At 46.8% G+C, this 16,124-nt stretch overlaps 1 protein-coding gene across 6 annotated transcripts in view; it reads right to left on the reverse strand.

The window, feature by feature from the left end:
- The window catches only part of ABLIM3 (actin binding LIM protein family member 3), a 109,706-nt gene extending 93,582 nt beyond the window's left edge, over positions 1 to 16,124 (reverse strand). For 3 of the 6 annotated variants that reach the window (XM_038535075.1, XM_038535077.1, XM_038535076.1), the window contains exons 1-2: positions 15,954 to 16,124; positions 15,494 to 15,593 (exon numbers count right to left, since the gene is read on the reverse strand). In XM_038535075.1, coding sequence (XP_038391003.1) covers positions 15,494 to 15,506 — 13 coding nt within the window. In that variant the 5' untranslated portion in view covers positions 15,507 to 15,593; positions 15,954 to 16,124. The remainder of the gene's footprint in view (positions 1 to 15,493; positions 15,594 to 15,953) is intronic. The other 3 variants (XM_038535079.1, XM_038535078.1, XM_038535080.1) reach the window with 1 other exon arrangement.

The raw sequence follows: 16,124 nt of genomic DNA on the forward strand, positions 1-16,124 counted from the left end.
AAAAACAATGGGTTTTGACAAATATGTAAATCCTTATATGGATTTACAGTGGCATTGAGGCATTTAACAGTGCCTCAATCAAGACAGAGTAGCTTCCATCACCCCAGATAATCTGCGGCAACCTTTTGCAATCACTCTTTCCCCACTAGAAGCAAACCCTATTATAATTTCCACCCACATAGATTAATTTTTCCAGTTCTTGAACTTCATATAATGGAATCATAATACAGTATGTGCTCTTTTATGTCTGGCTACCTTTACTCAGTTTTTGAGTAATGTTTTTGAGATTCATTCATGCTGTGACATGTATCAATAGTTGGTTCTTCCCCCCCTTTTTTTGGTGAGTAGTATTCCACTGTGTAAAATGTAACATAATTTGTTTATCTATTTGTCTGTAGATGAGCATTTGGATTGTTTTCAGCTTTGGGATATTATGAATCAAGCTGCCAGGAACATTCCTACACAATTCTTTCTGCAGATACATGTTTTCATCTCTCACTGGTAAGTACCGGGGGTGGAGGTGCTCATCACAGGTAGGCTTAGGTTCAGTTTTTGTGAAAGTCACAGTTTTCCCCAGTGGTACCAGTTTATATTCCCACCAATAATGTATGAGGAATTTTAGCCATTTTAGTGGGTGTAAATTGGTGGTTTTAATTTGCAATTCCCTCATGCGTAATGATGTTGAACATGTTTTGTGTGTTGATTGACCATTTGTATATGTTCTTTTGTTCAGAATCTGTTAGAATTTCTTGCCCGTTTTTGCTGCTTTTAGTGTTCTAAGAAGTTACTGCCTATCTCAAGGTCATAAGATATTCTTCTATATTATCTTCTAGAAGCTGTATAGTTTTAGCATTCAGTTTATTTAGGTCTCTGATCTAATTAATTTTTGTTTATTGACTAGTGATGGACAAGTTTGTTGAATATGAGGACTCCTTTATTTTTATTTTAGTTTTTACTTTTTACTGTGGCGTATCTTGCATAAAGTACATAAATCTTAAGTGTAAAACTCAAAAGTTTTGCACACATGTATACATCCATGTAAACCACATTCAGATCATTTGAGGACTTGTTTTTTTTTTTTAAGATTTTAATTATTCTTAGAGAGAGAGAGAGGGAGAGGCAGAGACACAGGCAGAGGGAGAAGCAGGCTCCATGCAGGGAGCCTGATGTGGGACTTGATCCCGGGTCTCCAGGATCACACCCTGGGCTGCAGGCGGTGCTAAACCGCTGCGCCACCGGAGCTGCCCTGAGGACTTGTTTTTAATGTCCAAAATATTTGCTAGCTTCTCTATATTAGCATTACAGTTAAGTAATAGTTATGGTAGCTTTTTGCCATAATGAATTTTCTCAAACACCTGCATTTGATGGAATACTATGCATTAGAGGCTTGGTGTGCACATGGATTTATAAGCTCCAGCAATAAGCTGTGGCATGCAGTTGGGGAGTAAATATATTATATATCCTAGTGACATATGGCTTCTGTCCTCAAGGTGCTTATAATCTAAGAAAAGTGCTAGGAAATGCACATAAATAAACCATGCAAATGACCTGTAACCATAAGAACATTTTAAATCAAGGGCCAGAGACTTCGGAAGAGGGAATAAAATGATGTCAGGAGTGGATATGAAGAAGCTGGAATAGACGAGTCTTATTGGGATGCCTGGGTGGCTCAGCAGTTTAGCGCCTGCCTTAGGCCCAAGGCGTGATCCTGGAGTCCTGGGAGCGAGTCCCACATCGGGCTCCCTGCATGGAGCCTGCTTCTCCCTCTGCCTGTATCTCTGCCTCTGCCTCTGTCTCTGTCTCTCTCTCTCTCTGTCTCTCATTAATAAATAAATAAAATCTTAAAAAAAAAAAGAAAAGTCTTATAGTCTGACGACAACTAGGATTTCGACAAATGGGAATAATTATAGGAGGTAATTGCCAATGGGAAGAATGGTTAAAAAGGAAGTGCCTTAGTTAGGATCCTTTCTGTTGTAATTTATAGAAACCCAAGTGAACTCAGTTTAAGCAAAAAATGAATTTGTTCGTTCTTGTAACTAGGAGGTCCGAAGTGGTGGGGAATGGCAGATAGCCTCTGGCTTCAGATCTGGCTGGATTCAGACGCTTTACTATATGGTCAGAGCTATGACTTTCTTTATTTTTCAGACAGCCTCTTCCTCCCACATATTGGACAAGAATAGTCATGGAATCTCTAGACCCTCCCAGAATCTCCTAGCTCAACAACCTCAATAAAACGAATATTTCTCTTTCCCAAAATCTCCCTATACAATTTCAAAGAATACTCTGGTTGGCTTCCCTTGGGTCTAATGTCCACTGATGAACAAATCCTTGCGGCCAAGGTAGATGGGAAACTCTGATCGGCCAGTCTAGGTGATGTGCCATCACTTGGGGGAGATGCAGAACACCGCAACTGACAGCCTCTTAATACTACATGGATTTGGTGGGAAAGAATCAGAGGGAGGATGATAACTGAACAGACAATTGGCTACTGTATTTCATTACAAGGGAATGTGGGCTTTGAGTAGGAAATGTGAATGGAGAGGGCAGGAAGGAAACTCTGCCTTAGTCATGGAGTACGAGCATAGAAAGTCATCCTGTGTTCTTCCCCAGTATCATTCTCTGTAGCCCAAGAGTTGTCTACTGAATGGATCCTAGGGCAGCCTGTGCAGCCTGGCATTTAGTGGTCACTTGGGAAGAGTGTGAATTATGGGGTGTGCTGTATATGAAAGCAGCATGAAGACTGGAGACAGCTTCGTATAGGCCTTTCTCTGTCTATCTTTTCAGTACATCTTATCTATCATGCTTGTAGTAAATTATGCTTGTAGTTATGAGGATGAACTAACTAAAGATTAGGCATGTCTGTGTCATTGTTTTGGATGACACTGTGATGTCAAAGCTGGAAGAGATCATGGAAGTCATGTAGCACAGGGGTCAGCAAACTCTGGCCTGTGGGTCAAATCACTCTCCATCTTTATTTTTGTAAATAAATTTTGACCGGACTGAAACCTCATCCATTTGACTACACACTGGGGCTGCTTTCATGCTACAGAGACTATAAAGCCTACAAAGCCCAAAATATTTACTACCTAGCCCTTTATAGAAAGTGTGTCAACCCCTGGTCTAGTAGGACATGCTCCCTATTCAATTAGGATTATCCTCTACAAGATTAATTTTATTTCTGACTCATGCCAAGATCAAAAGAGACAATTCATGGAAAGTTTAGAGTGTAGTCTGATGTATATTAAAGCACTACTTAAATGTCAGCTAAACACAGTTCTGAGTTATCAATATATCCTTTTATCCCCTTTCCCAATGGAATGACCAAGAGGTGACTGTACTGTAACACCATGTATTGATTAATTTGTTATTTAAAGGGAGTTTCCCCAACACATTCAAATATATTTCATTACTTTACCACTATTACATTATTGGGTGTTTTCATGTGCCAGGCTCTGCGTTAAGCATCAAACACCCATTCCCTCACTTAGAGCTCCCCCAATATTCCCATCTTGAGAAGAAAATGCAACTCTAAGGATAAAGCAAGGCACCAAAGACTGCACAGCTAGTGAGTAGCCACACTGGAATTTGAACCCAGGCATTCTGACTCCACAGCTCAAGTGTTTATCAAACACTCTATCTAGGTGGCTCGATTTGGTTAGTAACCTAGTTTTCGAAGTATCAGTTCACAGTCCCAGAAATCAGAATCAGATAACAGGTCCACCTGCGGGTATGAGAGTAGTAATGCACAGCGGACTATAGAACCGTGGCCACCCTTTCTGCACCTCACATGTCCCTTCCCATCCACATGTGGCACCACTGCCCTTAGCCTGCCTCCCGCTGCCTTTGGGCTCTCCTATCCATCAGGTATGTGTTGCCAGGGAGATGATCCTAAATAATGCACAGCTCTGGTCAGGTCACTACTTGGCTCAAAACCTTTCACAGCTTCTCATTGGCCATAGACTGTAACAAACACCCTCTAGGCTGGCATTTAAAACTCTCCAAGATGTGATCCTCACCTACTGCCCAGCCTTATTTCCTCACTGGCCACCTAGTCATATTCTACAGAGTACAGACCAACTGGACTTCCTGACATTTCCTGGAATACTCTGCATTTATTTATTTCACCCTCCACCCAAGCCAAGGGCCCAGGATGCAGACATTGTGCAATGGGGACTGTGGAATCTTGCTGGAGAAGGATTGAGTAAGCCCATCTGGGATGCCCCAACCTTCCCTTATGCTCTGCCTAACAGAAGTTTATTCACTTCTCAAAGGTGGTCTCAGGTCTTCCCAAGGAATTTGGCCTGTCTTCCTCTTACTCCTTCCCTCTCAATCTCCAGCAATTCAGTCGCATACTCGTGTCCACCCCTTGCTGACAATGGAAGGAGGTAATCTGGGGTCATGCTCTCTGTTCTGTGCATCTCCTGTCCCATGGTGCCTGGCACACTGCCATACACAGAGCAGGGATTTCTATCATTGTTCCAGTGAATAGGACAGCACTGCTGGGATACTGAACAGGAGACCGACCATAGGATCAGCCACCTCAACCCATATTTTCCCCTGTGATGCTCCTCAGTGTAAGACAGGGAAAGATGGTGAAAAGGAGGAAGCACAAAGTGAAAGGAGATCAGGGTCAGATGGACATTGTTTCAAACACCTACCCTACACTTCCTAGCTTGTATGTGGCCAGGTGACTTCATCTTTGAACCTCATTTCCCTTTCGTGAAAAATGAGATATTAAATACTCCTCTTAAATTCACCCATTCACATATTAATTCAAGGTTTCATTACTTATTTTTTTTTATTAAAGTACAGTTGACACACAATGTTACATTAGTTTCAGGCATACAACATAGTGATTCAACTACTCTATACATTATGCTGTGCTCACCACAAGTGTAGCTGCCATCTGTCGCCACACACCACTATTACAGTATCATTGACCACATTCCCTATGCTATGCCTTTCATCCCTGTGACTTATCCATCCCATAACTGGAAACTCATGCCTCCCACTCCCCTTTACTCACTCTGCTCAATCCCCCAAACCCCCACCTTTCTGGAAACCACCTGTATATTCTCTGTATTTATGGGCCTATTTCTGCTTTTTTAATGTTTGTTTTTGTTTTTTAGACTCCACATATAAATGAAATCATTTGGCATTTATCTTTCTTTGTTTGACTTATTTCACTTAGCACAATACCTTGTAGATCAGTCGATGTTGCAAATGACAAGATCACATTCTTTTTAATGGCTAAGTAATATTCCATTTTTATATGTATCTATTATATATTTTATATATATATCTATTATATATATAGATATCTCACATCTTTTTATTCATCCATTTATCAGTGGACACTCAGGCTGCTTCTACATCTTGGCTATCATAAATAATGCTTCAATAAGCAGAGGAGTGCATGGGTCTTTTCAAATTAGCGTTTTCATTTTCTCTGGGTAAATATCCAGTGATGGAATTACTGGATCAAATGGGAGTTCTTTTTTTCACTGTTGAGGGACCTCCACACTGTCTTCCACAGTGACTGCACCAGTTCACGTTCCCACCAACGGTGCCTGAGTGTTCCTTTTCCCCCCACACCCTCCCCAACACTTATTATTTCTTGTCTTTTTTACTAGCCATTCTGACAGGTGTGAGGTGATAGATCATTGTGGTTTTGACTTGCATGTCCCTGATGATGAGTGATGGTGAGCAGCTTTTCCTCATTGCTTACTAAATGTGACACTTGGGGCTGATAAATGGTCCTGAGCCTCAGTTTCCTCCTATGGAAAATGAGGGTGGTATTAGCACCTCTCTCCTACAACTTTTATGAGGGTTAAGTGAGTTTATGTCTTCGAAGAGCTTAGTTAGCACTGTGCCTGGTATAGAGTGAGCGCTCAACAAATGTGAACCATCCTTACCCATCATCTCTGGATCAGCCACTATGATGAGTTTGGAGGATCAGGCAGTGAACAAGACAGACAAGCCTGTCATATAGTCATCATGTAGTTTATAGTCAAAAGAGAGTAAGAGACAGAAACAAAGGAAATGTGCTAATGAACAAAGCAATACCCACTGTGTTAAGTTCTGTGGTGGATGGTGAGAGCCAACATGACACAGGGACCTGTCTTAGGTACAGAATACCGGGAAGGCTCAGGGAGGATTGTTGCAAGGATTAACTAAATAATATATGTAAAACATGTGCACTGAGATAGGCTGTAGCTGGAAAAGAGTGTCTGTTGATTAGGAGGAGGAGAAAAAAGTGGCCTGAGGCTAAGAAATCTCTGATGGGGGCTGGGCTTCTCTTTATTCCTGAAATGCTTCCTCCCAGGTCCCTTCTCCATACATGTGATGGGTCCAGGCTCTGCCTCTGTCCTTTGAAAGAGGGATTTTTGTTCACTTGAGGTTCCTGCCCCATATAATGCTGGCATCACAGGCAGTTCTCCTTCCAAAATAACTCATGCTGACCGTAAAAATATCTAATTTTATGGCTGCCTTAGATCATCCTTGGATGGGCAGGGTCCAGATCCCTGGGCTGTTTCCCCAGATCTCCAAACACAGGGGCAGACCTCGGCCTGCCTCTGCTCCTACATGCTGAGAGCAGCTTGCTGTGGGAAGATTCGCACTTGGTGGAGCGTGCTTCAGGTGCTTAAAATAGATCAACTGTGTCGTTAGACAGACTATCACAAAGCAGTCGTTTCATTGGCCCTGCTGGTGCTGCTGAGGGCAAGAGATAACAGCCCATGGAGAAAGACCTGCGCTTTGCACAAAATTAAGCAGATGCAAGGAAGAAGGTCTGGAAGTGATATAGGCAGGGGAGAGTAGGATTCTTCCAAGAGAGGCGGTGGGGGCTGTTGTGAGAGCACACGGGCTGTGACCACAGCAGGGGAAGCAATGGGACAGCCAAGTACGGCCTGTCTGGACCCCTTGTCTGGCTGGTGATAAACTCAGAAAAGAGGCTAGAGACTTCTGGTTGCCGGGCACATCCCAGCAGCACTGTGTGAAATTGTCAAAGGGTCATCCACACTCTCCGGGGGCCACAAAGCCCATGTGTGGGGCTGACTCTGGCACCTTCCTACTGCTCCTCTCTACCATTCTGGCCACCCTTTCCTGGGCTCACCCTGGTTGATGACTGCCTGCCCTGAAAGCCATGCTTCAGACACAGCCTCATCAGCGTTCTGTGGAGCGATGCTATGCCCTCCTCTAGTCCATGCAGCCTGGGACCACCTTCAGCAGCCCACAGAGCTCCACTGCCTGAACTTGAGATCAACTCTTCCCCTCCTTCAACCTTCTCCTCCAGTGGCCGCCATGCCTGGCGTCATGAACAAAGGGAAGTGATGGCAGCTGAGGAAGAAGTCCAGTTGGGAGCTAGGAGTGACCAGATGTGGACACAGACTGAACACAGGAGCATGAAGGAAAGGGAAATGTAGATGAGGACCACTTTCCAATGACTAACTTCGGTGACTGTTCTAGAGATCAAGGGGGACCGTGGAGTTGAAGTTGTTTTTCTCTTTTTTCTTTTAAAGAGGATGGATTTATTAAATTTTAGGTTGGATCTGAAGCACCTTAGAATATCCAAGTGGGCAACTAAGCAGATGGTCAGAAAGATGAACCTAGGGCTCTGTGGAGAGATTGTTATCATAAAGACAAAGAGAGCAGGCTTTTTACTAACAAATGAATTCATCAAGTACCTCTGGAGCACCCATGATGGGCTAGGCACTGTGCTTTGCTTTCTATGAATTATTTGCTATCCTATTTCTTCTAGAGAAATGAAGAAAAACCTGCTCTCAACTGCAGAAATTATGTTGGCATTATCTACTTATTCACTTTTCTTTTGCAAGCAGGAGAACCTCATCCTGACAGAGAAGAAGTCTTGAAGAGCCTTATGGGATTGATGCTATATGGGGTCAAGTGCAGCGATTACCTTTCAGTAATCACTCCTTAGCTGGGATACAACTGAGCTTATGGACACAGAACTCATGCTATTGGCTAGGTGACCTCAGATGAACCAGGCCTGTCCCATATGTGAGAACAATCTCTAGAAGAGTTCAGACTTTCATAGTACCTTCCTTTGGTCTGGGAAAAGTACCCAGATCTAGGATCCATTATCCTGAATTGCCTTCCTTTGGTCTGTTCCCCACCCCCCTACTACTAGGTTCCCCTGGAAACAAAACTGACCTCTAGGAGACAGGGGCAGGACATGTTTGCCCAACTGTATCGGACAGGATATGATATCACCCTTCTGGGAATGGGTCAGCTGGGGAAATCTTTATTTATGCAGCAGGATTTTGCTCACTTCAAGAGGACTTCAATGGCATGGCGGTGTTAATCAGTTGCTAACACTAGATAGAACCTTCTCTAGTAAAAATGAGCAGATATGCTGCAGTTCCTGCATCTCTGTGTGAACACACACTTCTCCATGTTTGATGTTATATTGATCAGCTACTAGACTGGGAATTAAACATTAAAATGCTGGGGTGCCTGGGTGACTTAGTGGGTTAAGTGTCTGCCTTTGGCTCCAGTCATGATCTCAGGGTCCTGGGAGATAGAGCCTCACAGCGGGTGGTGGACTTCCTGCTCAGTGGGGAGTCTGCTTCTCCCTCTCCCTCTGTTGCTCCCCGTGTGTGCACTCTTTCTCTCTGTCAAATAAATAAATAAAATCTTTAAAAAAAATTAAAATGCCTCCAGTGGCAAGGGAACATAAAAATACAAAGCCGTCCTTGTGCATTTTAAGAGGAAATGGTGGCAACCAGGCAGCCTAGAGACCAGTACACGCCCTGCCAAAGGCAGGCAGGCCTGCTGACTGTTGTCATGTAGGAAAATAGGGGTAGGGATGGCAGATATTCCCCTGGCCCCTGCATTTTTAAGATTATTTGTTTATTTGTTTGAGAGAGGGGGAGAGAGAGAGAGAGAGAGAGAGAGAGAGAACACGAGCAAGGGGGAGGGGCAGGGGCAGAGGGAGAGCAGGAGCCAGATGTGGGCTCAATCCCAGGACTCTGGGATCATGACCTGAGCTGAAGGTAGTTGCTTAACCCACTGAGCCACCCAGGCGCCCCTCCCCCTTTTTAAGAGAACCCCCTTTTTAAGAGAAGCTGGAAATTCGAATTTTTAAATCTCAATTTCCCAATTTCTCGCCATTGGCAAATAAATTCATTAAAAATCTCATGTAGGGCAAATAAAACATGTCGTATCATGCTGGCCACCAGGTGGCCTATTTATTAGGGCCTATATGACTCACGAAGACAAGAGCCATGTCTTTTATATTTACTGCTGTGTCCCCAGCATCATGTCTGGTGCAGAGTTGGTGGTCAGTAAGTATTTGTTGAGTGAACAAGTGAATGATCCAATTCTTATTACCCAGGTTGGACATTCCCAGGAACAAGGCCAAATGAAAACCAATACCATGACCATAAATTCTGTTACACCATTGAGATGCTACAGTTGTGCATAATGACCTGGATGGGGGTGGAATGGGAGTTGTGTTTTCTGCAGGCAGAGTGAGCCATAGAATACTAAACTACCTCCCAGATTCCCTTCTGGGGACCTCTGACATGTGAGCGCCACCCTTCAGGTTCTTAAGGAGAGAGGCTCCATCTCTGCTGGTCAGAGGATAGCATCCTCTACTCGCCCTGGGGAGTGGCTGATATTCAGGGGGAAACAGCCCATGGAAAAATCTTCTTGATGAATCGTTGATGTAACAAACACTGTATTACAGGTTATGTTCATCTGTTAGAGGCCTAGCTTCCGTTCCCCAGAATATGACCTTATCTGGAGGTATGGTCTTTACAAAGGTAAGGAAGTTAAGGTGAGGTCATTAGAATGGGCTCCAATCCAATATGACTGGTGTCCTTATCAAAATTTGGACACAGAGACACACAGATGAAGGGTCCCGGGTAGAGAAGATGGATATCCACACCCATCTCACAGAGGTCAGAGCAGATGGTTTCCAGGGCCCTCAGAAGGACCCAATACTACCGACACCCTGATTTTAGACTTTTAGCCTCCAGAACTGTGAGACGATACACTTCTGTTGTTCAAGCCTCCCAATCTGTGGTACTTTGCTGCTGCAGCTCTAGCAAACTAATATATACTGGTTTTATTTGTTTTATACACACTTGCAGCAGCCTGGGCAGTGTTTCAAGCAATTCACAGCTATTAACCTACACGTTTTTTTTCCAATAACCCTATGAGAGAGGCACTATCATGAGCTCCCCTGTGATCAGATATGGAAGTGAGGTACAGAGAAGGTAAGTGACTTGTTCAAAGACACAGAGCAAGGAAAGGGCAAGTTCCAGTCTATGCCCTTAAGAACCAAAGGAGAACAATTAAACTGGTGAAGTACTCAAAAAGTCAGAGGTGCTTTTACCTTCTGGTTGTTTTCTGCTCTTGTACAATGGGACCTGGCCACTGTTGGGGGCCTGCCAGTTGTTGACCATTCACACGCCAGATGTTATCTCAGCAAGATAAAGCCTTTGCCAGATAGGAAAGCTGGGGTTCAGAATTGATATCACTTCCTTTGTGCACTACAAATACTCTTGAAATCACATTGTGATTTTCAGAGATGTGTTAAACTCATTTGGGATGGATTTAAAATTGTTCCTTGCATTATTCTTCAGCCCCACTCCTAGCCTCCAGGATGCATTTGTCGACAGTGGCTTCATTCATTTGGGAAGCATGTTTTTTTTTTTTTTTTTTAAATCTCCATCCTTATAAAGAATACAGTCATCTCTATTTTACCTAAATTTTGCAAATTTAAAATGGTCTTAGAGGGTAGCCTACACAGTTTGTGTTTGTACTGGGTCCTTTTTGTAGTAAAGAACTCCTGGAGTTCCTGACCTGGCAGAGAATGGTCATCTTGCTCCTTGGGCTGGGTGTCTTCAATTCTGAGCCCCCATGCCTCCCCGCACCCACCCTGCTGCCTTGTCTACTCTGCACTGTGCCCTGTGAGGCTGAATATGATGGGCCCATCAACTGCCTTCCTTGCCCTCTGCCCCCTGGTTGGATGGGGCCAATGGGGAGCACAGTAAGAGATGGAGGGCGGGAGGTGAGGGAGGTCAGGCAGTTGCCAGCCTTCTAGTACTGGGCCATCCTCGCTTCTTGTTTGTTTCTCTACACCCTCCTCATACATTTGCAAAGATTCCTTCTACTTAACTCCCTTCAAACTGCCCATCTGTTCCCTGCCAGGACCCTAACTGATAGACTCTTCTCCTTTTCTCCTTCTTTTTATCATATAATATAAAAGCAGAGAGGCCATGCAAATCTTATTTTCTACAAGATCTTTCCCCCAATTTCTATTCTTATAACCATCAAAATCGTGGCCCTCAGACCTTTTCTGAACCAGGGTGATTGTCTCTCAGCTAGGATCCTAACTTCCGTCTTGCCCTTTCCAACCCATGCCATATACAATACCAGGTTAATAATCTTCCCAAAGGCTTCCCTCAGGAAGCTATGGCTTTCCTTTGAACAGAACCTCGTGCTACCTACAACAACAGTAACATATGCTAATTTTCAACCAGAGAGTTTGGTTTTTCTGATCCTTTCATTCCAGAACTTTGCTCTATGGCTAATTCAACTCCAGATTCAACTTCATCCCCTGGGACCCGATGCCAGTGACCTTCTCACGTTATTTCCCTTCATCCTGAGGACAACCTTGCACTTTGGCATTACTGCTCGCATTCTATACATGATAAAATTCAGGTTCAGAGACGTGAGCTATCTGGTCCATGATCACAGAGTACACCATAGATCTTGCATTTGAACTCTGGAATCCATTCCCTCGAGCTCAGGTTTTTTTACGCCCAGGATGGTGTCTGCTTATCTCACGATAAGGGTGATTGATGTGACTCTTCAGTGCTCTCCTTAGCAAAACAGTCTACTCCCAAACGGTAACCTTTTGGCATGCCAATCCGTGAGAGATCCCAAGGAAAGGGTCGGAGGACAGGAAAAGTTGATTAAATGAAGGAGGATGGTTCTTGCACTACCGTACGCGGTATGCGTGATGCTCCCCAGCCTGAAGGATGTGCCACTGCTGAGTTCTGTGCCTACAAAAGCCACAGTTTTCAGGAGCTTGGGGAGTTCTGGCCCATGCAAGGAGAATGGCATTTTATGGGACACAGAGTCAACTCTGGAGCTCAGGGCCTCTGGCACCTGAGGTAAACTCAGTTTCTCCTGGCTTTGGACCAAGGGGCTTGGGAACCTATAGGGAACCCAAAGATTCATTGTTGCCTCACGATTTATTATTGCACATTAGATGGTGGTGCTTCCATGGCTCCAGGGACCGTGTAAAAGTGATGGGCCTGGGGTTAGCTCCTTCCTTGCTGTGTGGGTTCAGGAAAGTGGCCAGCAGACACGTGGATGAGCATGGGATGGATGACAAATAAGGCATGGAAGGAACAGAGCCAGGGCACACGAACAGCATACATCAGGGGGACGTTCCCTCTGCTGCAGGGCAGGGTGGGCCTTCTGCCCACGTCTATACCACCAACCGACTCCATCAACCTCCAAAATTACCCCCTTCTCTCAAATTCCCACCCTGTGGTATACGAAAACTCAGCTAGATTTTGGAGGAAAGGATTCTGAAGACACTAGAAGCGCACTGAGAAGTTGCTGACAGAGCACTCCCCTGGTGTTGCCATCTGAGCCACGTGTGTCTCATTTACGAATAAAAACAACTCACGTATGTTTACAAAGCATTTTCTCATGATCCCGCTTAATCCTCAAAATCATACTTCTGGTATTCTCGATTTATGACCATGGTGTGACATCGGAGAGGCTGAGTGACCTCCTTGCTAATGACATAGAGTCCATGATGACAACAACCACAATGACCAACCACTGTGGTCACGAGAACAGCCTGACCACCCTCGCTGATATGAGGCTAGTGATGGCCCAGGCATCACACCCTGTATTTTGCATGCTGTGTTAATATTTATCTCCATTCCACGTAAGGTGGGTCCCATCATCCCCATTTTGCAGGTGAGACAACCATACTGAAGACCACATGGCTAATAAGTGAAAAAAGAGGACCAGAACCTGGGGCCAGCTGATCCCAGAGCCCCAGCTATATATCAGCTCTCACATACTGCCCCAAGACCACAGCCTTGAACTCCTCTTTTGCTCCCATGAAGCAATTATAACTTCATAGTCATCTCATGGTTTGCCCTCACTTCATTGGTGCCATCTGAGCCACTGATTAGGAATGGTTCCCATTATGAAAATGCAACACATCCAAGCGCCTTTCATAATCCAACAGCTAACTGCATGGCTTGAAGAAGTTAGTGAACATTCATAGCTACAAGGTGTAACCCATGAAATTGTAGTAGTACCACCATCTCCCAGGGTGCGGGTGACAGTTGGGGAGATCATACAGGTACGATGCTGAGCACAGTGACTGGTGGAGGGTGAGGATCCAATAAATGGAAGGGAGAGAAAAACTGAGTAAGATTGTCTCTTAGGTTCCATTTCAGGTACCAGGATTAAGTAAGAATTTTACATCCCCAAGGGGAGAGCATTTTTGCTTTGATCAGGTCACCTCAAGGACTTCCTGCCAACGCCCAGCCCCTATGGCCTTGGCATTGCTTCGCTCATATGAGGTCTGACTTCTATATTCTCCATTTGCAGACTCTCAGGCTTGGAAGCAGCCTCAGGGATGATGGAGCCCCGCCTCCAAGCCTTGAGCACCAGTGGCCACAGTGCTCCCCAGGGTAGCCCTTAGAGGAGCACTTCTTACGGGGACCTCAGCGGTCACCCAAGTCATGCTACTCTGTTTATTTTCCACTACCTCTGGAAAATAAACACACTCTCCCTACTTAGAAAAAAGTATACGAGGCTGGAGTAGCATTTTTGTGAGTCCTTGTCTCCTGCGGTATTCAGCTCAATTGGTTGTTGTTTGTTTAAAAAAAAAAAAAAGTAAAAGCTGTTTCCTTCTTTCAGGCATATTCGGTGTTGCTAATGGGACAAGACAAAAGGGTAAGGCCAGCTGCTTGTGAACTTATTTCTTAGTTTTTTGAAAAACAGATGAGCCATCTTTCTCTCCTATCATGTAGTGAGAAAGGACTCCCATAACTACATCTTTCCCCTAGAGATAGTGAGAAGTGACAGGCGGCTCACATCTTTACTCGTCTGAAAGCACGCAGGGGGAAACATGTGGCCCACCTAGGTGATCAGATCTACAGAATTTTGCTCTTTTCCAGAGCCCGGTGTGAAGCCAAAGCACCGTTCCTGCCTGTCACAATCAAGAGGCAAAATTCTTTGGTTGGAAGAGGCAGAGGGAGTTCAGCCACACTCGCTTAGCAGAGCTATGTAATACACAAAGGAAGAGAGCAGAGGGATGAGTCATACAAATACATAGTAAATAAATATATTTCATTTCCATCTCACTGGCTTTTGCTTTGTTTTCCTCCCCTCCAGGCCAACAGCCTTGAAATGGAGGGAGGGTGGAGAAACGGTGGCTTTGGTCTGGACACAGCCTCAGAAGGTACTGATTTTTCTGGTCTTGCTGTTCGGCTCTCGCTTTTTAAAAAGAAACTTACAGATTTAGATTCAACCCTTCTCATTTCACAGACCAGCAATCTGGGATCCAGAGAGGAGACTGATGGGAAAGTCACAGACCCAGGGAACCGAATGTTCCTTGGGTCCTCCGCTTCAACGATCCCACCTGCTCCTGGGAGCACCCAGACAAGCTGAGCTGATGAGGAGGCGGGAGGGGGAGGACTTGAACCCAGATCTCCTCTCCAGGGTGGTGGTCACAGTGGGTGCCCATGGTCACAGGGACCACACTGAAGAGACACATACAGGGCCTCCTTGTATTTCTGCCTGCATTTCTCAGCAGCTGAGGCCCAGCCCAGCAGCAAAATGTCTGGTCCTGTCTCTGCAAAGCAGTTGTTACCCCTGGCATGTTAGAGATCTTGGCCAAAGGGCTTGTCTCTTTTCTCTCCTCTCGGGATAGCTACGCGGCCTGCAGGTGTGTGCAGAAATCAGCCCCGGCCGTGGGGCTGCAGGCACAGGAGCAGGATATTTCACAATCTCTAGACCCAAAGGTGGCTTCCTGACGATTTGTTTATCAAACTGCTCGCTCCCAGCCCACTGCCTGCCCACATCCACCCACCACCAGCCACCACCAGCCCGGGGCCGGCCTCCCTGCTCCTCTCGGCTTCAGGACAAGCCGGGCCCCTCCATGGCTCTCCAGCTGTGTGCAGGGAGGTCTCCTAGAGCCCCCACAGCCAGACAATGGCCACGTTCGTTAGTGCTTCCTAGGCCTTCCCAGGCATTGCTAGAAGGAGACGAGCAGCCTTCCCCGCAGAGGCAAGTGCTGCTGCCAATAAAACATGAGCAAAATTGTCAGGAAAAGCCGGACCCACATCCCCCTTCCGGGGCGCACGGAAGGGGCCAAGAGGGAGTCTGGGGGCCGCGTGTCCGGCGCGATGCCAGGCTGCCTCCAGCTCCCGCCCCTCCCGCCCCCAGCCTGTTCCCATGGCAAAGGAGAGGAGGACCCACTTACTGCTCGTGTTCATGGTGATGCCTTCGCACTGGGTCTCTCATTCAAGACGCAGGACCCGGCTGCTCTTGGAAGCTCGCGACCTCCCGGCCTCACTCATCACCTGGGGGGTGAAAAGGCGGTCCAGGGCCAGCTCCGCATCCTCAGGTGCTCTCACCCCGCGGCCGTCCCCTCGCGGGCCGGGCTGCAGCCGCCGGCCTCGGGGGCCCGGGGACCGGCGCGCGCAGGTGAGGGCGGCGGCGGCGGCGGCGGCGGGAGCGCGGGGAGCGCGGGGAGCGCGGGGAGCGCGGGGGAGCGCACCGGCCCGGGCAGCGGGGCCCCCAGCGCCCGCCCCGCCGCGCGCGCCCCGACGCCTCCGGCCCCGCGGCTCCCGAGCCCAAAGGGGGTGTGGACCGCGGGGAGGCAGGGCGGGGGCAGCGCGTCCCCGCCCGGCCTCGGGAGCGGCCAGCGCCCCGGGACCCACCTCTCGGCCAGCGTCGGGAGCCAGAGGCCCCTGCCCGGGCCCCCGCGGCCGGCTCATGCATCCCGGTCCTCGTCCGCAGTCTCGAATTCCGAGGCGAGCGCAGCGAAACCGGAGAGCTCGCCCTCCATGGTGCGGGCTCGCGGGCCGGCGGCGCGGGGGGCGCGGCCGCTC

The sequence above is a fragment of the Canis lupus genome, chromosome 4, assembly GCF_011100685.1.
Source record: "Canis lupus familiaris isolate Mischka breed German Shepherd chromosome 4, alternate assembly UU_Cfam_GSD_1.0, whole genome shotgun sequence".
In the NCBI taxonomy this organism is placed as follows: Eukaryota; Metazoa; Chordata; class Mammalia; order Carnivora; family Canidae; genus Canis; species Canis lupus.